The 26855-nt window shown below is 34.3% G+C and overlaps 2 protein-coding genes across 5 annotated transcripts in view; one reads left to right on the forward strand and one right to left on the reverse strand.

Annotated features, from left to right (window-relative positions):
* LOC112905807 (dopamine D2-like receptor) overlaps positions 1-26855 on the reverse strand; it is a 188316-nt gene that overhangs the window by 127338 nt on the left and 34123 nt on the right. The gene's annotated exons all lie outside the window — the stretch shown is intronic.
* LOC112905803 (mucin-5AC-like) lies at positions 1724-25944 on the forward strand. Of its 4 annotated transcripts, none has more exons than XM_025978949.1 (11): positions 1724-1878; positions 3761-3898; positions 9426-9704; positions 15019-15417; positions 15935-16072; positions 18587-18715; positions 18776-18913; positions 20665-20799; positions 24907-25035; positions 25129-25266; positions 25679-25944. In XM_025978949.1, the coding sequence occupies exons 1-11, from the start codon at positions 1830-1832 to the stop codon at positions 25891-25893; spliced, it is 1887 nt and encodes a 628-aa protein (XP_025834734.1). In that variant the 5' UTR covers positions 1724-1829; the 3' UTR covers positions 25894-25944. The 4 variants fall into 4 exon arrangements, with proteins under 4 accessions (XP_025834734.1, XP_025834737.1, XP_025834736.1 ...); XM_025978952.1 differs by having other exon boundaries at positions 1741-1795; XM_025978951.1 differs by having other exon boundaries at positions 1869-1935.

Genomic DNA, 26855 nt, shown 5'->3' on the forward strand with positions numbered 1-26855 from the left:
GCGACTTCGCTGCATCTACATCGACATTTTTTCTTTCCATATGGTTTCGTATTATCATTCGATAAAATCGGTGCAATACATATTATTCTGTTGAGAAAATTAAATAAAAAAGGAGTTGTTTGGTTTATCTTCTATCTGGAACACATCTCGCGAAACAATTGACCACATCACTGGGTGTTGCTCATTTTTAGCTAGCCGACAATACCTCGACAGGCATAATAATGTTGATAAACAGATACACTCGCTGAGAAACAAAAAGTTTAAACTTATAGATTAGATAGAGCCGTACTATAAATACAAACCACAAAATGTATTAGAAAACCATTTTGCCAAGCTTTATTGGGATATAGACATCATAACAGACCTGACATCAAACTGACCATTAAAGAAACTAAAACGACCTACCTAATAGATGTTGCTGTACCAAACACTGAAAATCTTAAACAAAAGCATATTGAGAAAATTAAAAAATATATTCCTTTAGCAGATGAAATAAAAGAAATGTGGAATCAACACAATTCCAATTATTCCAATAATAATATCATCAATAGGCGTTATACCTAAAACATTACACGCTAGCCTAGCTGAGTTGAAACTCCATAAGTTAAGAAGAACCGTTAGCTCCCTAAATTTTAAGAACAGAAAATTGGTTTCCAAATCCCAAAAGATGCGAGTAAGGTTCTTTGGCATTAGCCCGTCTTCACTTGCTCAAAGTTACCAGTGAAAACTGAGAAGACCAGGATAATAATAGCAGAGTTTTTATTAATCACTAATCTTATTTCAGGACAAGAAGAACTGTTAGCTCTATAAAATTTAAAAGCAGAAAATGGTTTCAATATCATTTGGCAAAAGATGTAAGTGAGGTTCTTTGGCATTAGCCCGTCTTCACTTGCTCAGAGTTACCAGTGTAAACTGAGAAGACCAGGATAATAATATTAATAATACTCACTTAATACTAACACTCCTAATTTAAAGAATTGACTAATTATTTTTTATTCTATTCCCTGTCAAAATAAATTCGAATTAATCATGCCACATACTTTAGATATTTTGAAACAAACATATGCACTTGAGATAATAAGGGCCTGTGTTTTAAGAACATAATTATAGCGTACGTAAGCGTTATTTAAAATTAGAATATTTTCCTATTTTTTCATTTACCTAACTCGGATGTACGATCCAATTTTTATTTCAACTTGTAATTTTGAAAGCAAAAATCAGTCGTAAAAGCAAGCAGCGCGACAAAATAGAAACTCATATTTATACCAATTTTAAAGCGCAGAATAGTGGCCAATGAACCGAAACGTTGCCATGCACTTCGCCATAAATGCGACCAGCAGTTTTGTTTTCACTTCATATGTTTCCCATTAAATTTCTTTTTCGCATTGTATTCATCGCACATGAATACGTTTACGTGCCTGTAATGAACATGGAGAATTTTCAGTTGAAATATCAAACAAACAAAAATTAAAACTAGTGGAGCTTCAGTAATGCATTTTTAAAACACTTCGTGGGTATTTTCAGAGAGAAAATCAATAGTATTAAAGGTGCTTCTATCGTAGATAAGAAAATATATGATGATGGTTAGAGGTCAGAGAACAAGTGGTTTGAGATACAGATGATATAGGTTACCGTGCATCATTAACATTTTCGGTGTCATTTTTTTTATCTATAATACGACAGCAGTTACTAATACTCTGAATTGATTTCTTATCAAACAGGTGGAATCGTGGAGTAATATGGTCTGATACGGTTCGTAATAGTAGCATTTAGGTTAGTGAACAGTTATACAAATGTGAGTGGTGAGAATTCTATAACAAAATCTAATAATGAACAGTTATTATAATTTATTGTGTATAGTAGTTATGTTTAGTTTAGGTGAGTTAAGTTAGTTAAACATTAACAAAAATGACGAACTGGAAATTCTAGAATCAAGTAATTTGTATTTTTTCGTTAAAAGCTATTATTATTTATTCTATTGCAGAACCGGTATTGACGTTTTTCACCACTTGTTGTGAGGTTTTCTTAAAGTAGCGCTTCGCTTTTTAGATATTTTTGTGAAAAGAGTTAGGCCTAGCCCATCTTTACCAAAAGTAAAAAGGCGTACTATGTTATATGCATATTATCTATCGTATCTTCAAATGCTGAAACTTGTTAGAAGAGTATTTTTTTATCTTTTCTCGTATTTATAAAGATCCCTGCTGATGGGGGCCAAAAAAGTCTCCTTTATGGATTTCAAAATTGTAAATAAATTAAAAAGTAGTGGCCGCATAATACTGAAAATAATAATAATCATTTAGTTCCTAGACGCTGTTCATTGAATATACGATAAAATAATTAGATGTAGATGCATCCAGAGAAATAGATCTAGCGTCCAACATTGGTTGGTCCTTCGAGCCGGATTTAGTGACGCGAATTCATTTTGAACTAACTATAAGTACATAACTTCGTGGTCAATAATTTATCGAAACTAACAAATGTAGATTGCGAACATAGCTATTAGTTCTTATCATCACATGAATAACCGACGGCTTTATAAAGCGAAATGTTACAAAATGATGTTAATGGCGGTATATCGCCATCTACTGACGACTTTCAAAGCTGTTGGTATTTCTTAGCAGTATAAAATTCAATTCATTTAGAAATTTTATACTCGTATACAAAAAAATAAAGATTGCTATAAGTAAAAACATTATCATTAGGCTGAAAAGATGTAACAATATTATTGATATCGTTCACTAATAATAATTGTCATAAAAAGTATAACCGATCACACAGCTTGCAAATTAAAATGTGTGTAATATTCAAGTTGCTCCTTGTGATTGGTTATATTTTTGATAAAGATATAATAGTAGTGAACCAATCGTGCTTACGTTTATGTTACAATGTTTAGTCAGTCACTAATCTTAATTGTTCTCTAAAAAATTAGAAATTGCAATACATTTTGTTATCTAAGCATACTTTCTTAGCTATTTATCGAAAGTTTAAGTTGAAGTTATTTTTTCTAATCACCTTAAGGTATTTAGCATCGAATAAATTAAAAAAAAGCATTTAAAACTTTCAAAAGTGTATACATTGTAACTCATAAGCCATAGACAGTTGTAGCTTTTATCTTGTAGATTGCACAGGTGTTCTACTCTAAGTCAACGATCTACTGTAATAAATCGTCATAAATTGTTTAACGATAAGGAAACACCTGCAAAATGCCGATAATAAAAGCGAAATAATCACGAATTAAGTTTTCTACAAAGTCATTGTAGTCATATAGTTCTAAACTAAAAGTAATAGGTGATTTGACAGTAATTCAGATGGTAAGTTGTTTTTAAAAGGTTTGTAGAGTCGATTCAAAATAAGAAGATTATGAATTGTAAACGATACTTATATACCTACAAGATTATAGATAAATTGAGGTGCGAGGTGTAATCATAGTGGTAGACACACCTTGCTGTAACGACAAAAAAAATAAAAAACAAAGTTTTCTACCTTTTAAGGTTGGATTCGCTCAGTTTTCGGTCAAGTTTCCAGTACCTACTTAGATCCTCATCAAAAATTAAATAACTTCGTTTCAATCAAAAGGTCATTTTAGAAACAAACTTTAGCATTTTGACTAAACCATTAAGATTAAAAGTATGTTTGATGAAACGATAAAATTGTTGGGCACTTTGATTATGTTTAAGATCAACCGTTTTATGAGGATGTCGTTCTAGCGTCAAAAAAAGTGATTATTTGGGATTTAATATAAAGTCTTTTTTTATTTCAGGATTAGTAACAGGCAATTTCCTGGAATGTTCTAATGATACAGACTGTGTAGCAGATATGGCCTACTGTGATGAAAATTTCATTTGCCAATGTCCCCCGGGGCAAGTGTACAATATAGACGGAACCGACTGCTTAGATTGTAAGTAATTACTCTCCATGTCTCATACAGATTACGCTGTTTTTGATAGGTAACAGTATTATATTATTGTTTTTTAATAGTAGAAGTTCTATGTAATACTTATTCTAAATTTAATTAAATTAACGATAAGGCACTTCACGAACGATTCATGTTATTAACACAAACTTTTTGTGTAATCACTGATATCGCTGTCACAATATAATATCATTCATGAAATGTAAAATTCCATAAATAAATTTCGTTTAACGTTACCATTTTCATCTCTGCTTATTTATAGTGCACCACAACCGTAAACCGTATGTTAAATAATTACATTATTTACATTCTGCAGTACAAACAAACTAATATTAACGGTGGGCTAATGCAAACTCAATATTTATCATCAATAGAAGATTCATATTATACATGAATGTTGTATATCAATTTAAATATGTAACTGAATCGATTGTCATGTTGTAGCTCAATATTGCGTTCGTCAGAGGTTTATTATTATGAAGTTCACTGAGCAAATTAGTGAATGTCGTTGAAATTACAAAATATGTAGTTTTGCTTTTGTACATTTCCTAGTACATACCCGCGTTTAATTTTTTTAAAACCAAATTAATGATGGCTTTTATTCATGTACGAGCAGTATAAGTTATAACATTATCCTATTTTTTTCTTATTTTGAGCCAATCTTTACATTTCTCGACAGTGATCTATTCTGGTCTACCGCTACACCTCTTAACACCTATATCTGCTTTTGATAAGTTTCTAATTAACCCTTCATGTCTTAAAAACCTATCTGGCTTTTTCTAGCATATCCCCGTCGCCGCAAAAATCGAAAATAAGCGATTTAAATAAAATCACTGTGCAGTACATAAGGAGTAGTAGGGATGTAAAGCATTTAGGGCAGGAGTCGAGTAGCCTTCAATAAAAAGAAGTCTCTATGCTCGCGATCGATTAATTTAGAAATTTGAAAAAGATTGACAAAGGTGTATGTTTGAAGTGCGGCGGTGTACGGGGGCGAAACATGAACGGTGGGCGCGGCGAAAAAAAAGGTTTGAAGCGTTCGAAATGAGGTGTTACAGGCGAATAATGAGCATACCGTGGAGAGAGAAGGTTAGAAATGAAGTGGTATTAGAAAGAGGACTCTATGGAAGTGAATAAGAAATAGGCGAGATAGGTTGCTAGGACACCTTCCTAGGCACGAAGGTCTTAGTCAGAGATATATTAGAGGCAGAAACAGGATTTAAGTAGGTATATTCGCTTACGTAGGGAGAAAAAACTCATTATACTCTCGACCCTTGTTCATTAAACATATTCTTTCATACAGTACCTGCCAAAAGTTTTGTTCAATCATGAATAGTAGTGCGAGTTGAAAACAAGCGTTGAAGCCTTTAATATGTCTTCAAATATAAATAAACATCTCGTTGATATTTTCAGTAGTAAATGGTACCAATAACAGCACATTTGAGCAATGCAATTGTAGTGGATAAAATGGTCAATTTTTCCGTGCAGTACTGTACGGATTATACGCTCCTCACCGGTTAAGAGTTTGGCCGAGAGTTGTCTCCTTTCTTTTCTGGCCTAGTGCTGTTCTTTTCTACTTTGCGCCGGTCAAACTGAAGGTCACATTGCTAGAGAAACTAAACAAAGTATAGACCTGGATTAGATAGATTACTGTTCGCAAATACTTAAAAGTGTGGGATGGGGGAAATGCAAAGATTAGCTCATAATAGGAGAGTGGAGGTGCGTGTCCAACCAGTCGTAGGACTGATGACGTTATGATGATGCAGTACAGTCGTTGCTGGGGCGGATGCAAACTCACCCCCAATCAAGCGAATAGTGGCTACCATTGAGACCAGAACCACTAAGTTTTGATCCTCACTTGGACTTGTTATGACGTTCACATTTTGCGACCCATTGTCATTTTTAAAAGCGGCACCCTCATAAGAGTGAAACTAGATTTTGTGCAACAAGTGGTACGTTTTCAGATGATTACAATAAGTATGCCACCTACCACAAGCACTAAAAAACCCTGAAATCTGGCAGTTATTAAATAAAGTGCTTCTCTTTGAAGTGGTAACAGAGGGGTCAATTCCCTTTGCCTTATATTTCAACAAGTTTTCACAATCAGTTTTTTTTTATTCGAAAGCCCCAAAGGATCAAGAAGGGACTGCAAGCAAAGGCTGTCCTGAATGGCTTAATATTGAAGCAGGAGTGGAAATTTAATTTAAAAAGGTCAATTCGTTACTGCATTGTTGTCATTCCTTATTCGGAAGAAAGTTTACTATCGAAAATACATAAATACGCAGTTCACGTTACAAAAGAATGACTTACAGTTTATTCTAATAATATTCTATAAAATGAGATTCTGAAGCTATTTTACAGTTTTTTCTAGTTTTAGATTTTTGCATTGTGGTAGTAAGTGGATTATAAATAAGAGAATTGATTTGATGGTAAGCAAAATAAGGAGAAGACCAAGACTGTCTCAGTCTTCGTGTTAGTCTTGGTCTTGGTCTTGCGCGTTAAGTCTTAGTCTTGCTCATTTAATCTGATATTTAGGTTTTTTAATAATTATTCTAAGCACAAATTTTTCTATTTACCCATACAATAAATGTTATAAATGCTGAAATTTTCTGTCAACATGCTCGCGTGTCATGACTTTTAAAGAAAATAGTGACGAAAGTTGTGAGAGGACTTGCCCTTCCTCCAATGAATAAATTGACCCTTTCTCCTACGCATAAATTGACCTTTTAGCGTACAAAATAGTACAACGTACTTGAAAGAAGTAAATAATATCGAAAAGAAATTAGTTTGTCTCTTTATTTCATCCAAACATAGGAACAACGAACACGTACTCCGAGGATACTCTTGTAGATCCCTTTTTCAAACAGTGGTAGTTTTTTTTTTAATAAGTGTTAAAATCTAGCAAAGCAACCTGAAAATTTCAAATACTAAAAATGTTTTGTTTCAAGAAAAGAATATATCACCTCCACTCTTTCCTATCCTGAGCTAATCTTCGCATTTCTCTAAAATTAGAACAGCCCACATCCTTAACTACTTACGAAGAACAGTAAACTTAATCTAGGTCTATCTCTACCTCTCTTAACTTCCATTTCTGTCTCTAATATGTCTCTGACTAGACCACTATGCCGGAGAAGGTGTCCTACCAACCAACTCGCGTATTTCGTATTGACTCCTCTATAGAATTCTCTGTTTCCCTATTCTTTGTAATAATAAAATGTTTCAAGTAAAGATATAAGAAACTGCCGGTGGGCAAAAGTGAGTCTTTTGAACGGTTGATAACCGTACTTCTGCATCATGGATTTACAATAATTAATATTTGTCGAAGAGTGTAAGAAACTTCGTTCCTAATAAGGATGTTCTACAACACCATACAGCTTTTTAACATCGTAAGTCTACAAAAATTAAAATAACAAAATCCCGTTTAGCCAGCGAATGTTTTGTTGTTTTAGCCAGATATTATTAACGTCTTCACCTGGTTTTATTTTTACAATTCTCTGAAGATACGCCCTATGTGGATTATAGGTATTTCGCGTGAAGAGATAATCACACTTTCGAGCAGAACGACTGCGTAGGCTTCAGTAACATTTTTATATCTACATGCACAACATGTTGATATCGATATAGAATCATTGTTTAAAAAGCTTACATAACATTTTTACGAAAGCATTAGAAATTATTTGTAAATCAAAAAAAAAGGAGCCTAAACATGAATTTGGTAAATAACTCTAATAAACAGAATACATAGAGATATTGCCTTTAAATAATATAATTTCAATATATATTTTATTAGACTAAAAATCAATCGCAATCAACCTTAGTAGCGATAGGAAATTCTCTAATCTGTAAGACAGATTTAGAAGTTACACTCGCTTGTAACGAACAAGATTCCTATTTCCCGGTTAATTTATCCCCGTCTTATCCATTAGGATATTTTGAGTGTCACACGTTATCCCAAATTAAACATTTTAATGTGAGTCGTATTATAACTATGATAAATTAGAGGCAGATCTAAAATCCATAGACTGCATTAAGTAGCACAAGCATAAATAGGTAATGACAAATGGTCCCTTACTTAATTACTGACAAATTGCGATATATTTTGAGACGAAACGTGTGACATTTCCATATTTTCTAAAGCACATTAGATGATAAAAATAAAACAATTTGTTAATTTTAAAATTACTTCCAGTCTATACTAACCTAACCAATGTTAAATTAGCACCTTAAGCTTTAACATTTAATTCTTCTCTTACTACGAAGTAAGATAATGAAAACTCCTAATTCCAATTTGCATGGTGATTTTCGTTAACTATAGCACCCTTTAAGATTTGTACAACTTCCCCAGTCTCTTTCGCATTAATTTAACTCCACTTACTTAAATTACTACGAGACCGGAACATCAGCGTATACGTTATCACAAAATGAGGACAGTTCAAAATTTCTTCGTAAAAGTACCTATAGAATTATTTTTTTTCTGAAACCATGATTTATCCTTCCTTCAAACTTGTATTTTACTTTCGCAAATACGATATGAAATATCAGCTTAATAATTAATAAAGTGGAAAGTACATTAATAGACAAAACCAGCGAACTGATAACATTCATCACGCTCTTGAATTTACGTCATTGTATCCCTCAGCCACCTTCCCAAAAGGCACTATTTCCGTTAATTAAACTTCAGAGACCTTACGTACGGTGAACTTTCACTCAAGCTTGACTAAATAGCATAAATACACTAGAATTATACTATATTAGTTTCAAAATTACGTATTTTCATATTGACGTTACAACACCTCAAACATTTTACTGCTCATACTTTTACCAGGTGATAAAATTAAAAAAACTTTCTACAATCCACTGCACAGATAGAGAGAACACACAATGCCTTTTAAACGGAATAATTTATCTACAGGTTCCTTACGGTCGGCTACTGACCGTCAACTTACGGTTAGTGAGAATCAAGCTTTAGGGTGAAAGCAAACACTGTATTCTCATTAAATCCACTGTTAAATTTAGAAAACCTTTCTACAATCCACTGCAAAGATAGAGAGAACACACAATGCTTTTTAAACGGAATAAATAATTTATCGACAGGTATCTGACGGACGGCTGCTGACCGTCAACTTACGGTTAGTGAGAATCAAGCTTTAGGTAAAACCAAACAGCGTATTCTCATTAAATCCGGTGATACATTTAGAAACCCCTTCTGCAATCCATTACACCGACAGTGAGTACACATAATGCTTTTTTGACGGAATAATTTATCGACAGGTATGTGACGGGCGGCTGCTGACCGTCAACTTACGGTTAGTGAGAATCAAGCTTTAGGGCGAAAATAAAACACTTTAGTCTCACCAAATCCGGTGGTAAATTAAAAAAACACCTTCTACAGTCCACTGCATTAATAATAACTACTACAACTGATTCCATGTAACTAAATAGTAAACCAAATTGAGTGTACGCGCTTTTAAAAATATAATACATGTAGTATGTTATAATATCTTGTCTCTTTTAGTGGTTGTGGGTCATGGAGCTCCCTGCATTGACGATAACCAGTGTTCGTGGCTTTTAGGAAGGTACGTTTGCTCAAGGGGAGCCTGTGCCTGCGACGACGGCTGGTGGTATTACAACGGAAGATGCAGGAGAGCTGCAGGTCTGGGACAATCCTGCAACTCCACCGAAAATTGCTACAATGGCTACGATATTTTAGCCATGGTATGCAGCAATGGAATTTGCACTTGCAGCAGTGACTACTATCTACGAGGGAACTACGACTGCAGGCCGAAAGCGCAAGGTAAACTACAATTTATTGTCTGGAAATGTTTGGAAATTGTTTAAATTCTGATTCTATTGGTATACCTGTTTGATAGAGTTGACCTCTACTAAATGAATGTTAATCGTACTAATATTTGTGGAAAGAAAACTTTTTGAAAACTTTCAGTTAATTTATTGTAGCTATTAACTAATTTCGGCCTACAAGGCCGCCATTTATAAATACGGATTCAATTTCTTCAAAACCTGACCTAAAACTAAGTCCAGAAAGAAAGGAATGTATTCAATTGTATTACCCGACGAATTTAATTTAACAAAAGTAAAAGGTAAACATAAGTGACAATTTAATATTTTTTGAATAAAGATTCGTAATACTATCAATTCTCTTCTTTTTAGTTTAAATTTATTTTTGAGTATAATGAATGAATAATTGTGCTTACATGTACGTATAAAAGCTTAGTTAGAGTATTGAGTACTCTTAGAAGTTGCCCAAATGCTAAACAGTTGAAATCCATTCTCCCTATTCAGTTTTTTTGTTTTCAAATGGAATTCTATGCTTTATTCATACCAAATTGTATTGTTATAAAGTGGCAATATGCACGGAGTACTATTCTTTTCACTAATTTCATTTGTTGTTTTCTCTACATCCTGTTATTCAAACCATTCGACTAATTGTAGACAATTTTAAATATCAGCTAAACTTAATGTTTTATAAGTACTTATACACTTTATTGTTGGATGGAAAGTTTTCATTAAAAGTAAATGCATTTTAATAACTTTTGTGATGTGAAAATTTTCTTGGCGCGGCTTGCGAATCAACTCGGTTCACGCATATTACAATCAGTAGGTATCACATCAATATTCCGGGCAATAATCTAATGTAATCTAGATCTAACTTTACCCCTGTTAACTCCTGTTTCTGCTTCTAATTAGTCCTTTATGTCTGAGACCTTTTAGCTTAGATGTCTCGTCTATATCGTTAAAAAAAATTTACGAAAACCTTATATTTTCTTGAAATTGATGAAAGTCTTGTTTTTATTTGTGTTCTTGTGAAAATTTACAATGATAATATCAAAATTAAAAGTATTAATACATCTTGGGAAGAAATAGAAAGTGGCAGTGGTAGTTCAGGGCATGAGAAGAAAAAAGTGGTGACTTCTCTTAAAATTAGAAAGGTTTCTATATTACACCATGGTTTTGAATGATTGAGCTGTCTACTGTTTATTTTATAATAATTTTAGAATAAAATATTAAACAATAGGATATATTCTAGAAACAAAACGATAGATAGCGCAGTAGATTCTGAAGAGTTTCCACTTCTTCCTCAGCGTTTACCATTTTCATTTCCATATTAATTCATATCCAAAAAGGATAATAACCATAGTTATATTCCAATATCAATAAGTAGTAGCCTATTTGAAGATTTTCTGTTCTTGTTCAGATCCAGAAAGGATAATAACCATTGTTACATTCCAACATCAATAAATAATAGCCTAATACTTTAAGTTATCCTTTTCTTGTCTCCAGTACCGATATCTCAAAAAATATCAGCACCACGTAAAATATTGCAAGCTTTTACGCGTCCAAATTGGGTTACGGATTTGAAAAGATGAAAACCGTCGCTTTGTAGCCGTTTCAGAAGGACTCTTTTAGCATTTGAGATCGTATCGTAACTATTGACGGAAGGTAAAATGAAAACGCTTTGCTGCACACACATAGGTCGCCCAGCTCCAAACAAGAAGAAGGAGACTCCCTGGAGAAGGCTGAGCATGAAAATTGTCGTTCCACTGTTTCAGGACAAGAACTGGATAATGATGAAGATTATTAAGAACAAAGCGCAATCGTCAAGAGAGTTTACTATCTTCTATCTATCATTTGCCAGAATTAATGAATCGCTTGATGAGATATACGAGGTGCGATAATCCAATGATGGCATCATAGATCGAAGTTACTACAGTAGTTATGATAGAATCTCAATAAGGTTAACTTTGCTAATGCTAAATAAGATGCATTTCCATTTCTTTCATGTCTTAAAGTCTCCAATATAAATTCATAATGTAGCAAAATGTGGCCCTAAATAACAGTGGAAATTTTTATTCTTAACTCGTGTTTGTATTAACTGTACGTTTATTGTGTACTACAGTGATGTCAATATTGGACAAACCATCCAGTACTCGTCGAGATTGGAATGTACCCAGTACGAAGTACCTAACAGGTTCGGGGCTGGCAGATACTAACCGCGGCGTGCTATCTCGCCTATGAACCGGTGGCTGTTGATACATCCTTATCGTTAGCTATTTACATAGATAGTTACTTAAAAATGCACCCGGTACAAAGTGCCTACACATTGAAGCGTTAGGTAGATGCCTGCTGTACAATACTTGACCATACGGGTGACGTTCGATTTTAGTAATTTTCACCTAGCGGGTGCATAACTGACACCAGTCTATTGAGTGACAAGAATGGTATCTAATAAATATACATAATTTTATTACCAGGTACCCTTTGGAAAGTAACGACTTGACGTTACTATTGTACCAGTTGAAGCCCCCGATTTCAACACCTTTAAAACTTCCCTTTATCCTTTTACGCGTATTTTAAAAGGTTTTATAATTCAAATTCTGTTATATACCCTGAAATTTAACTTTGAGGTTTTCATATTCTGCTCTATCAGTAATTCATATCAATCAACAGGCTTTCAAAACAAATTTGTTGCAAAAACTCTGGAAGAAAGTTACTGTATCACTGTTAAAATACAACGTTCCAAAAAGTTAAAGTGAGTATGCCTATTATACTGATTTGATTTTGCAGACACGTTTTCTCGTATCTGCTTTATGCGGTGTGAAGTTGGAGGCGGCTGTTCGATAACTGCTCTGCCTGAAAGGCAATGGCTTTTAGAAACATTAAAATGTCCCTATAAAAGCTAAAATCAGCAACGTAGAATGCGAGCATTCAATTATGTTTGTGTTTACAAGACATCAAATTGAAATGCGCCAAACTTTCTTTTTGTGTGTCGTAAAACTTTCGACGTTGAATTCGATTTCAGCTTTTTCTTAATGGTCTTCATAAAATACGTACCGTTAATAGAATGTGACAAATGTACATGCATCATCATCGTCACAATTCGTTAATGAATTCAATTTTTAGAATCACTTTTACTGTTGCTTCAGCCGAAGGGTCATAACCGAATTTGAAACATTTCACAAGAAGGTGTATACAGTAGATAATCATCATCATCATCATCATAAGGTCGTCAGTTCTAAGATTGGTTGGACACGCACCTCCACTTTTTCTTATCCTGAGTTAATCTTCGCATTTCTCTAAAACTAGAACATCCCACATCCTTAACTACTCCTCTACTCCTCTTAACTCCTGTTTCTGCTTCTCATGTGTCTCTAAATAGCCCTTCATGTTTAAGGACGTGTTCTACCAAAACAACTTTCTGACCTTCTGAGTGACCTCTATTCACCTATTATTTCTAACACCTCCTCATTTCTAACATTCTCTATTCACAGTATCCTCATTATTCGCCTGTAACACATTTCTAACTAACCGTTCGCGAGCATAGAAGTAATTACCTAATTACACTTAATGAAAATCTTCGACCATTCATTGAAACAACTATTTAAGAAGAGAGAAGGTACATTTCTCTGAATGGAATTAAATTTTGAAAGGAATCTTCATGCCACACAAAACCAATATTGAACTTGACTGATGATAAGACGAAACTCTAAAAATCTTTAGTGCAAAAGCTCTGCGACATTTGTGTTTCAATAACACCATAATATTTTTTTTGTGAAACTATATCAATTTTATGATAAGTATTAGGTAACAATTTCTTGTTCCACCAATTAAACAAGTAGCTTTAATTAGCCGTAAAATCTGGCCGATTTATTTCTGTATTTTATAATCCCTCTCGCAGTATTAAAGAAATCCTCTTATGAGTTTAATTAGCACTAAAGCCTTAACTGTCCCAAAAATGCTCGAGTAATAAATTTAGCGGAGGAAATTCCTAGGAAATTTTATTCTCCAACAACACTTTGCTGTAGACTTAAATCTAGCCTGTCCATGTCTCGTAATCCCATGGAACGATTAATGCATTGTCGTGAAAAAGCATTTAAGTATTGGAGCACCTCTTTGGAGTGCAAGCTCCTGACACGAATCGGTGCTTAAAACTACTGAATGTGCTAGATAATGGGTAATGATATAGGAAGATAACATTTATATTTTTTTGGAAGATTAACGAGACATTTAGGAAACGTGGAAAATAATTCTCTATAAAAAGATAGGTCAAGTTCAGGAATACGAGGTCGGTTCGAAAAGTATCGCGAATATGTGTTTTTTCAAAAATTTTTTATTTATTCATGAATATCTATTTTGTCCCTTTCAAAGTAGTCCTAACAGCTTTTTCCGATCCTCGAAGATGAGCCAAAATATGTGCAAGTAAAGCAGCTATCTAAAATTAACTGAACATTCAACATGGGCGAACTTGTGGATACAAGTGAGAGACATGAGTACCAACGAAAATCGAATATACGTAATTCGCGATAATTTTTGAACAGATTTCCTATATTTTTCAGATTTATGAGTGTGCTAAAACAGCATTAAATATCCTGAGATAATAAATTATTTCAAAAAGTAAAGGTTACAGACAGTTACCCACACAAATTCTTACTGAGCAAATTCAAACAGTTAATTAAAAATAGATCAATTTGAATTTATTTGAGTTTGTTTCTAGCTTTGACCGGCTGCCTTACATATTTATTATCCAAAAATACATGAGTGAAAGTTTAAAATACAACCAGTATTTTAAAGGATGCACTAAAATTGTTACAATTACTTAGTCCTTCGGAGTGATGAGTAAAATCTCTTTGTCACATAAAATAAAACGCTTTGCTACCAAAAGTTTACGTTTTCTCTCATAAGTGTTAATACAAATAAATTATTCCTTATTATTATGACACTAGGAAAACAGTTTTACTTTAATATAATTTTAAATAGATACTACTGTTAACAACAAATATTATTAAATCACGACATACTCTCTGATATAGTCTAATATTATACGATATCATCTTCCTTTCAAACAAATATATTTTTGCTTATTGCAGTATTTTAAAGCACGATAAAAAATTATTTTTGTTTCGCAATTTTATGCCATAAAGCAGCCCTCAAAGAGAACTATAGAAAATTACCCCTTTCTCTTTCGTTTTATGAGGTTGGCAGAGATGATTATCCATCTTCATCTTTTTTTTTTGCAACTCTGTAGGTAATATAAGACTCCATCAACGCAACATTGAGACTCAACAGTGTCACAATTTCTCGTATGTTTTCAGAAGCGGGTGATTATTGTTCTTTGGACTCGGATTGCGCCAGCCTCGGCGACGATTATGTTTGCAAAGTGGCAGCCTGCGTTTTCTCTCCAACAACAATCGCTCCAACCACAATCGCTCCAACCACAATCGCTCCAACCACAATCGCCCCAACCACAATCGCTCCAACCACAATCGCCCCAACAACAAACAGTCCAACTACAATCCCTCCAACCACAATCGCCCCAACAACAAACGCTCCAATCACAATCGCCCCAACGACAAACGCTCCAACCACAATCGCTCCGGACACAACCACCCTCACGAGCACCGAAAGCAGCTTGTCGGATTTAATTTCGGATTCGTCTCAGGAAGTTTTGCAAGCAGCAGAGCGATCAGCGCTTTTAAGTATTACCGAAAGGGGTAAGTACAGAGGAGGTAATGTTAAATACTTACAGGTCGCCAATAACTGAACTGATACAGTCTTAATTCGGGTCAAAAGTCCTTAATCATTTTTAACGTTTCGGTCCTTAAAGCCAAAGGTCCTGGATTCGGTCCCCGACGAGGGTGTGACAGTAGCAACAATTTTTCCCTCATTAAGTTGGGGTAATATACAGCGGATAAAAGTTAAGAATTAATTCTCACATTAATAATTGAAAGTTAAATTCTGTTGGAGCATAAGTATATGATTAATAATTTAATTATCTTATGTACATATATCGAACAAAGGGTTCGCTAATTTTTGCATTGTCTCTGACGCAGGCCGTTGTTGGCAGCCCTTAGCTAACTAAGGATTGTGAATTAAATCGTTACCAATTATATTTGTCCTTCGAATACGTTTTCTCTTATTCTTTCTACATACTCAAATTGCAAGATTTTCAAAGTTGACTTATGAAGGCCAAACTGTATACTTTACTTAACTTTTGTTTTTTTTTTCTAGCTACAACGAACATCAGTTGTGTTGACACTAGCGATTGCACGAACGTTACCGAAAACTCCGTCTGTTACTACCCAATTAGTACATGCGTATGTAAAAGGGGTTACTATTATAACTCCGGGTCTGGATTATGTATTCCAGGTGAGAAAATAATATTAATGTACATATATTTTTTTGTCACAAACTGTAAAAATAATTAAGCCAAGCAGAAACTAATCATTCTTGAATGGTCCCATTAAAAACATTCTATCTCCTAATATTTTGAGTTTGAATATTCCACACCCAAATGTGTTGCCACAACAAAGAATGGCGTCAACTCAGCGCTCCGACTATTAATGGACCAATTTAAATGCAATAGAATGAACGCATGTCAAGAAAAAATCATCACATAACGAGGTTTGAAAAGTTACCCCAAAGTAATTTCCTTGGCTTAATATAACAAGAACCAAAAGTCATTAATTTTCCCAGAATTTGTAACGTAGTTATTAAAGAGGGAACCGGCAAGAGATTCCTCCATGGTTGCGTATATGTTAACTTAAGATAACCACATCTCATGGTAATATTTACTACTTAATTGTTTTCACACGAACCTCTACCCCTATTAAAAATGAATCTGTTTTATTTATTTTGCGCTGCCGCGCCACTTCTTTCTCCTATGAGGGAGCACACGAATTTTTACGAAGGAATGTAAGTGCAAATAATTTACCTCGTTGATGAGGAACACGAATAACTGCACTTAGTAATATTTATTTACAAATATACAGTTATTACTACAAACGTATGTACATACGAGGGTGGATTGATAAGTTTCCGGCCTGACCAAGAAAAACAAGGTTTTTAAAAATTTTTTTTTTTTATTTCTCAACATAATCTCCTCCAAGGCTGATACATTTCTCATAGCGGTGTTCCAGTCTATTAATGCCATCTCTATAGACTGATTCGTCAAGCTCCTCAAAATAACCATTTACAGCTTCGATTACTTCTTCATTGTCCGCAAATCTCTTACCGCCAAGCCATTTTTTGAGATTAGGGAACAGAAAATAGTCACTCGGGGCTAGGTCTGGAGAGTAAGGAGGGTGCGGCATCAATTCAAACTTTAGATCGTTGATTTTAGCCGTCGCAACGATTGACGTGTGCGCTGGTGCGTTATCGTGATGAAACAAGATTTTTTTCTTCGCCAGATGAGGTCGTTTAATTTTCACCTCGTGGCTCAAACGTTGCAATAAGTCTGCGTAGTATTGACCAGTGATAGTATTACCCTTTGCAAGGTAATCAATGTATATAATACCTCTTGCATCCCAAAAAACAGTAGCCATAACCTTGTTCGCCGAAAAAATTGTTTTTGCCTTCTTTGGAGTTGGTTCCCCTGGTCCAATCCACTGTTTAGACTGTTCTTTGGTTTCAGGAGTGTAGTGGTGGACCCACGTTTCGTCAACGGTTACGAATCGACGCAAAAATTCGCTTGGATTACGCTTATACAATGACAAATTTGCGGTAGAAATGTTTTTTCGAATCAATTTTTGGTCGACTGTTAGCAAACGCGGCACCCATCTTGCACAGAGCTTTTCCATATGCAAATGTTGGTGCAAAATATGTTGCACACGTTCATATGACATCTTACAGGTCTCAGCTATCTCACGCACTTTCAATCTGCGGTCTCCCAGCACTATTTGATGAATTTTTTCGATCATATCTGGAGTTGTGACCTCAACGGGGCGTCCTGAGCGAGGCCCATCAGAGGTGCTCACACGACCCTTTTTAAACTCGGAAACCCACTGCTTAACGGTTGAATATGACGGGGAGGATGTCCCCAGTGTTGAGTCCATCTCTTTTTTAATTTCCTTCGGCGTTAACCCCTTCAAATAAAAGTATTTGATGACAGCACGATTTTCCTGCTTTTCCATTTTTACGAAAACCACAGAGGCGTCTTGTTCAGCGTGCTGTCAAACCTACACTAGCAAGGAGATCGGGCTGAAACTATAGCTACAAGCTATCCAAGGATGGTACTATAGAATGTCACCTCAAGGTAGGCCTAGTGGCGTCATCTCTTGGTTAGGCCGGAAACTTATCAATCCACCCTCGTATATTGAAGACCCTGAACTTGATGATTTTAATACACTGAGACTTCTAATTGTTGTTTGTTGCTGTCTTAATTGTTCTTTTTCGTTATCTTCTTATTGTGAGTTGTGTTAGCCTATTTATAAAATAATCTCCACCCTGATAGAGGAAGGGGTGAAGGTGCTAACCAACTGGTTTCTAATATTATTTAAGTATTTGAAGATAAAGTTACTTAAAGATATTGTTACTTGCAAAGGTCGATACCCTAAAATTACACCCAAACCACTTACATATAATATTTGTACAAACCAACAATATTTTGAATATTTGAATTTCCAACTTAATGTTTCAAGGAAACGGCAGGTAAATGTACCCTGGTCTGAACAGAATCAAAACCACTCACTCGTAAATAAACTCGCTAAAGATTGTTTCAGTCATTTTAAACTGTTAATAGTTCATAAGGCATTTTTGTATGCAAGTGAGTTTCGTTACAAAGTCATTTGTCTATATGTGCACGTTCAGTATTTTTCGAGCGCGTTTCTGTAAACATATTCCCGCAGTTCTAGTTTCATAAGTTTATTTTCTTTTTGAAAATAGAAATTGGCGTGTACTCGGGCTGCACCAGTGACACAGACTGCGGTATTTCAACGAGTAGATGCCTCAATGGAAGTTGCTACTGCAGGAAAACATACTTCACGCTGCCAGGCAACTTTGCATGTCAGAAACGTAAACAAGGACTCTAAGTAAGTTACTTTTCAGTCTTAATTCACTTCGTCTAAATTTCAGCGATGGCTATTGACAATTTGTGGTGCAACAACGTCGAAAGGTGTTACGTTATGGGCACATCTGTTTCATGTAGAAATAACCAATGTTCTTGTACATCAAATGCAGTGTTAGACGAAGATTATATTTGCAGAGTGACTGGTAAGAAAAAAGTATCATGTCTAGATTATATTAATCCAATTACCCCCAAAATCTATTCGTTTCAATGTCTAAAGCAAATAATTGATAGCACAATTCCCAAGAGAAAAATGTTCAGTCTCTCAGAGTCTTTGAAAGCGAGACTCGAGTCTCCGTCTCTCATCGAGTCTCTCTGGTATCGTTGAGAGATACTGTCGAGAGACAATCAAAAAAACTGTTTAGTGTCTCTGAACGAGAGACTCGAGTCGCTCATAGAGAGATCCTGATTTCGTATCCAATCTCTAAACGAGAGACTCGAATATCTGAATGGGAGACTCGAATCTCTGAACGAGAGACTCGAATCTCTCAATAAGTGGTGTCTCGATACACATGGTTAAAATTTTCTAAGTTCAACATATTTCAGAGGTCCCAGTCTTTCTACGAAAGACTCGAGTCTCTCAACTTTTCGGTTTTATTCATTCAGTCTCTCTGTGAGAGACTCGAATCTCTGAATTAACAATTTTATCGTTCGAGTCTCTCATGACTGAGAGACTGTGAGAGATCCATAAAAACACCTAGGCAATAACTGAGAGATTGTGAGAGACGCTCTCAGAGACGCTGAAAGACTCTGAGACTGAAAATTTTTGTCTAGGGATTGATAATAGCTAAAGGGGAACGGTTATTTTGCTAATGTAATAGTTTTTATTAAATATAATTATTAATCTTTCAATCTGCAGTTGCTTCTTCTGAAAGCAAAAAGTTCAGCAAAAAAAATTGTTAGGGAATCAACCCCTTAATGTTTAAATTAATCTTTTTGACCATAACTTCCAACATGAACATTGAGCTTCTCTCTCTTTATATTTCTTTTTTTTTGCTACTCCTTTTTCCTTTTGTAGCGCAAACGAAACAGTTTCCTCTGTAATCATAAACACCACACAGTATAATATTTTGCAACTTCATTAAACTAGCATGAGAGCTAGCGTGTTACAGTTGGGGTTGTCACACACTTAACTTTTATTACATTTAGCTTATGTAAACTTGATAAAGTCACAACTGAACTTTTGCATCATTATTCAAGTCCAAAATCAAGATCCGGAATTCTTGGCACGTTTGTCCACATACAGGGAATGGGTTTAGTGCATTTTNAAATTTACGAGGTTTTATTGCAGCCCCCCTGTCGTGCTTTATGGGGTAGCTCCTTTAGCTTGTTACGGTAGCATAATTGGGGCTGTTAGAAATTAAAAATTTTATTTTTTTTGTATACTCACTTGGTAAGCAGACGGAATTTTCTAATCGATAATTGCTCGGACAGACGCATTCTCCGTTACTACAGACCGAGTTCTGTAATTCACTTCTACAATCCCAATCGCTGCTACATCCGGTTGGCGTTTCAGTGATATTAACTAAACAGAAACGTATTATTTATCTGTCAACACCTTAAATACATGTCAATGTTCTTGGGAGATTTCTTCTGGACCAATTATTCAACGACAAGTAATATTTTATCTTTCGTACTATGAAGGAACACATGTATTTTCGTAGCATACAAGATTAGTTGTGCCTTGCATCCACTCTACATACCTATATATATATATAGGTATGTAGAGTGGATGCAAGGCACAACTAATCTTGTATGCTACGAAAATACATGTGTTCCTTCATAGTACGAAAGATAAAATATTACTTGTCGTTGAATAATTGGTCCAGAAGAAATCTCCCAAGAACATTGACATGTATTTAAGGTGTTGACAGATAAATAATACGTTTCTGTTTAGTTAATATCACTGAAACGCCAACCGGATGTAGCAGCGATTGGGATTGTAGAAGTGAATTACAGAACTCGGTCTGTAGTAACGGAGAATGCGTCTGTCCGAGCAATTATCGATTAGAAAATTCCGTCTGCTTACCAAGTGAGTATACAAAAAAAATAAAATTTTTAATTTCTAACAGCCCCAATTATGCTACCGTAACAAGCTAAAGGAGCTACCCCATAAAGCACGACAGGGGGGCTGCAATAAAACCTCGTAAATTTGTAGTCAACTTTGGTCTTATTGTGAAGGTTTAGAGGTCATCCGACTTTATTTTTACAAATACGATAAACAATATATATTTAATACCAGTACTTTTGCTTGAGGGTGAAAAAACAGAAAATTACTTTTCATTATTTATATTTCCAAATGTTACTTTGATCTGCTAGAATCGCAAAACGCACATTTGTAATTCACAATCATTTAAAACCTTTAAAAATTATAAAACTACCCTCTTCTCTCAAGCCCAAATTGTGTACCTCTGTCTTGTTTATCTTATACGGATTTTATTTGGACGGGGGGCAGTTGATTAGTTGCAAGAATGAAAAAGAAAGTTTATCGTAAATAAATTGTAAGAAACATGCCCATTTTCAAATACAGTAGAACCTCGATAAGGAAAAGACCAAGGGAAACGTAAAATAATTTGAGCTATTGAGGTTTTTACTTACTGAGGGTTTCTGTTTAAGCTTTAAAATTATGGATTTCCAGTGACTTAGCAAACTCTTCAGCTTTTTCCTTTAGTATACGTCCATTAACACTAATGTTTTTATTTCTACACTGTCTAAGCCATGTAAACAACAAGCATTTTTCTAAATTAGGAAATTCAGCAATTATTCGTATTTTACATAGAAGACTTTCTCTCGATTCAAACCACTTTTCACTGCTTACTAAGAGGTGCGATGCCCAAATTATTCATTTAAGTTGTAGAGGGTTTTTATTTTAAGTAATAGAGGGTTTGGACTCCGAGGGAAGGGAACACAAAATCTTATGAATATATAGAGGATAATACGTTATTGAGGGTTTAAGTTATCAAGGTTCTACTGTATTAGAAGATTTTGAAGTGAGGATACACCTGGGCTTTGCTAATTATGCCAAAAATTGCATTTCAGACCTTAGTTTATCAATGTAAGTTGACCAATGTTATAATTAGTAAATATAACAAAGGTAGTTACCTAATTATTTTATCGATGCTTGGGTCATTTAAACAAAACATTTTTATCAACCACAAAGTGAATTTGATCAATACCTACTACAGAAGGATTTGTTTTACTAAAAATTAACGCTTTCAAAAAATTAATAGTTTTCCACTGAAAATAATAATTTAGTATTACTTTCCCGTATAAAAAGCTTTTCGAAAATACTGATGACCATTAGCTGCCGATTTTTTCTTTGATATCTTTTTAATTAACCGTGTATTGAACGAAAAACATTTCAAAATTGTGTCTCGCTTGCATGCAGTATTAATTAATCCGGCTTAGTCTAACAGAGGCTGACTGTACATCGCATAATTTTTCATTTGCATAATTCCTCTTTACGATACAAGGCACAATGAAGGAATTAACGGACGATCCCTATATTGTTTTCACGAAAACGCTGTGCGAAAAAGACATATTATGTTTGAATAATTTCAACTTTCAGATGCTGCTCCAGTTTTAGTTACGTTTCTTTAATTAATAGCTTTCTACATCAACATGGCGATAGNTTCAGCTTTTTCCTTTAGTATACGTCCATTAACACTAATGTTTTTATTTCTACACTGTCTAAGCCATGTAAACAACAAGCATTTTTCTAAATTAGGAAATTCAGCAATTATTCGTATTTTACATAGAAGACTTTCTCTCGATTCAAACCACTTTTCACTGCTTACTAAGAGGTGCGATGCCCAAATTATTCATTTAAGTTGTAGAGGGTTTTTATTTTAAGTAATAGAGGGTTTGGACTCCGAGGGAAGGGAACACAAAATCTTATGAATATATAGAGGATAATACGTTATTGAGGGTTTAAGTTATCAAGGTTCTACTGTATTAGAAGATTTTGAAGTGAGGATACACCTGGGCTTTGCTAATTATGCCAAAAATTGCATTTCAGACCTTAGTTTATCAATGTAAGTTGACCAATGTTATAATTAGTAAATATAACAAAGGTAGTTACCTAATTATTTTATCGATGCTTGGGTCATTTAAACAAAACATTTTTATCAACCACAAAGTGAATTTGATCAATACCTACTACAGAAGGATTTGTTTTACTAAAAATTAACGCTTTCAAAAAATTAATAGTTTTCCACTGAAAATAATAATTTAGTATTACTTTCCCGTATAAAAAGCTTTTCGAAAATACTGATGACCATTAGCTGCCGATTTTTTCTTTGATATCTTTTTAATTAACCGTGTATTGAACGAAAAACATTTCAAAATTGTGTCTCGCTTGCATGCAGTATTAATTAATCCGGCTTAGTCTAACAGAGGCTGACTGTACATCGCATAATTTTTCATTTGCATAATTCCTCTTTACGATACAAGGCACAATGAAGGAATTAACGGACGATCCCTATATTGTTTTCACGAAAACGCTGTGCGAAAAAGACATATTATGTTTGAATAATTTCAACTTTCAGATGCTGCTCCAGTTTTAGTTACGTTTCTTTAATTAATAGCTTTCTACATCAACATGGCGATAGAGTCACAACGAACATAATATTGTATTAAAAAGAGACAAATTATACACTTTCATTAGAAAAACAATCAACTTCAAAAAGCTACCTGAATGTCACAGACTTCGTAATCCTACATTTCCAGGCATTTGCCCTTTTACAGTATCGCTTCTATTGTATTTATTTCTTTTTAATAACGTTATACTGAATAAAAATAACCGTAAATTTCTTTACATATCCTGGAGAAAGTATAAATTAAAAAGGCTTTCCTTACACTGAAAAAAAAAAACTATACTATGAGAGCTAGCGTGTTACAGTTGGGGTTGTCACACACTTAACTTTTATTACATTTAGCTTATGTAAACTTGATAAAGTCACAACTGAACTTTTGCATCATTATTCAAGTCCAAAATCAAGATCCGGAATTCTTGGCACGTTTGTCCACATACAGGGAATGGGTTTAGTGCATTTTCTACTTCTACTTGACATGTCATAGCAATATAAATTACACCTACCAGTACTAGACACGACGACACCTGAAACTGTTGCTCTAGAATTCTAAACTTACGAATTTATTTACCTGGCAAAGCAGTTTATATATATGTAGGTTTGATTTAGGACACCTGCAATCTGCAGTCGATATCGTCTTGATATTTTTAAATTTTATCGTACAAATATGTATAGTGAGAGATTGCTTTTAAATACTAGTCGATACGAACTAGTCTAAAAGGTAATTACAAAAATACATTTGAAATCACTCCTAATTAGTGATGAATGGTCTTGGTTTTACTCTAGCTCATTTGGTATTAGTTTTAATCTTCCTTTTTGACAATACAGCTTGGTCTTGATCTTCTTCTTATTACATTATTGGTTCTTGTTTTGACAAGACAAAACTGCAAGACCAAACTACTTTTGCTCATCATTACCCATAATTTAGTAAACACGATACAAGCTATGCGCAAAAATTGAGGGTTACCTGTACCGTTTTATATATATATATATATANAACCAATGCAAAATTTATAAATTCTATTTAAAACCATTCAATATAAATGGAAAAACAAGTGGGTACCTAAAAATTGAGATCTGGTTTGAGATGATTAAAACTTATTAAAAAAAAATGGAGAAAAAAAACGTGTAAAAAATAAAGAATTTACGCTGGGATTTTCATTGGATTCAGGAATGGAAGTTCCAATGGAAATCCCATTGAGTTCGGGAATGGGATTTCCACTAGAATTCTAGTGGAAATTCCATACATCCCATTGGCAATTCTCCGTTTATTACCATTGATTATATTATTATTAGTGGTAATTAAAGGGCACTTTTTTAATGGAAAATTTTCCTATGGGTACCATCCTTTATCACTTATCATCTTTATCTCAATTCCCTACAGGGATAAGATGAAAATGGAAACAATTATCTTTGTTAGAATGATGTCAAAATGACTCGAAATTGCCTATTTTTTACATAAGATATTGCAACGGGAAAAAATTGTAATAACGTTTTACACAAACTGTTCCCTTTCGCAAACTTAACCGATCCATTATGACTTCTAGACTTGGGTGCTACATGTGACGGCGCGAGCGCTCTTTGCACCATCAATCATGCGAGCTGCACCAGCGCTAATCTATGTCAATGTGACACAAATTACATCGCCTCTGAGAACGCCACGACATGCTATCAAGGTGCGTAGATATTAAATGGATGTGTTTAATTTAACCGATACGTACTATTATCATTTGATCTAATGAAAAAATTGCGGGACTTTTTAATTTCAGTTGCGGAAGGATTGGGAGCGAACTGCCAAAAGGACTTGCAATGCTTGGCTTCAGTGAACGATTCCGTTTGTCTAAATGATGTTTGCACATGTGCTGATAACTACAAGGATATCGAAGGAAATTGTTTTCTTATGAAAGGTAAGTCAAGACGAAAAACTTCAAAAGCTTCGACCAAATTAAGAGAGCAATAGAAATTGCTTATTGAGAAACAGAGGAGTCTGACTTTTTCATAAAGTTTTGCAATCGTATTTTAGTTATCGACGACGAAATAGGCGAAAGCTCATTTAAAAAAATGTAAATTTCTTTATAATTTATTTCCACTTTTCAATAAAGTAACACAAGGTAAATTCCATAGTGAAAGATTAAACAAAATTAAATATTTAACCACCTTATTTACCTACAAATGATACATATTTATATTTAATCTTTTAGGATATTAAAAATAAAAGTTTTAGAAAATAATTTTATAGTTATAAATGCTTACACTGTGACAAAATTGAGAGTTTTATTATGTGAAAGTGACTACCAATATATTTCATCCTATTTTTAGCAATTGGAGATAGATGTTCCAATGTTCTTGAGTGTAGGGTTACGTTAGGAGAAAATGTCTACTGTAGAAAGGGAATTTGTCAATGTCCAGCAAATATGATTCGCACTGACGATGGATTAGACTGTATCAACAGTGGAACTGCTAAACCACATTTCTCATTTTATAGTACTACTGCTGTGATTTTATTAACATTCTCAGTTTTGTGGGTACAATAAAACCACTACCTTATATGTACTAATTCAATAAATAACATTTTTATAAGTGTATTTACTTATTCCTTATCCTAAAAATATGTTTCAAAATATTGTTGCGAGCACGAATGTGTTTGTGTGCGATCGGGCATACGTGTGCGTGAACGGCTTATCGATTCGCCGACTAGCCGCGGGCGCCTTTCTACCGTTGCGCCGTATTTGTACATGTGTGTATCGTACCTGCGTTCTGGGAATGCTGTTAAACAGTTCAAAGGAAAAAGAAACATTCCGGATGTTTCGAGAAGGCTCCCGAAAGTAAACAAAAGAGTATTTAAAGGAAGAGAGGATCGCCGAGAGGGGAAGAAATAAACTGACCGTTGCAGAAGTGAATCGAGAAATAAACTGACAGTGATAGCAGTGAAATAAATAGCGCAGTGAATAGTGATATACCAACAGTAGTGTACATAAATAGTTTTGGTCGTTATCAGTCTTAGAAGTTAATTTTGTTAAACCCACGAACATTACAGTATGNAGTGTAAATAAATAGAATAATTCATAACCTAAGTTTAGTAATAATTTAATAGTGTTTTTAAATTCTTTAATAATTAGAGTAAATAAATAGTTTTTGTCGTTGTCAGTCTTAGAAATAAATTTTGTTAAACCCACGAACATTGCAATATAAAAAAATGCCTCTGTTCTTGACGGTTAAAGACTGTTCACAATTTCCTTTATTATTCCATACAAAAATCAATGACTACTTTGCATAATTCATTAAATTAAATCCCTGATTTAATACCTAATTCAAATGTGAAATTCCAATGGATTTACGATTATGAAAAGACAATTTAAGTCCGGTTCTTTTTTGGAAAATTTGGGTCATTGCATGTTTATGATTCGGACCATTTTAGGTGTTAAAAGTATATCGATTAAACGGGCTTAGCCTCACAACCAATCGTTATCACGGCGGATAGTTTCGTTTTTTAACC

The sequence above is a fragment of the Agrilus planipennis genome, unplaced genomic scaffold (assembly GCF_000699045.2).
Source record: "Agrilus planipennis isolate EAB-ADULT unplaced genomic scaffold, Apla_2.0 scaffold185, whole genome shotgun sequence".
In the NCBI taxonomy this organism is placed as follows: Eukaryota; Metazoa; Arthropoda; class Insecta; order Coleoptera; family Buprestidae; genus Agrilus; species Agrilus planipennis.

Bases quoted from the DNA above. Each gene is read 5' to 3' on its own strand.
- LOC112905803 (XM_025978949.1), top strand. From the start codon at position 1,830: ATGAACAGTTATTATAATTTATTGTGTATAGTAGTTATGTTTAGTTTA. The intron at 3,899-9,425 runs GTAAGTAATTAC...TGTCTCTTTTAG, and splicing joins CGGAACCGACTGCTTAGATT to TGGTTGTGGGTCATGGAGCT. The intron at 25,036-25,128 runs GTGCGTAGATAT...TTTTAATTTCAG, and splicing joins CGCCACGACATGCTATCAAG to TTGCGGAAGGATTGGGAGCG.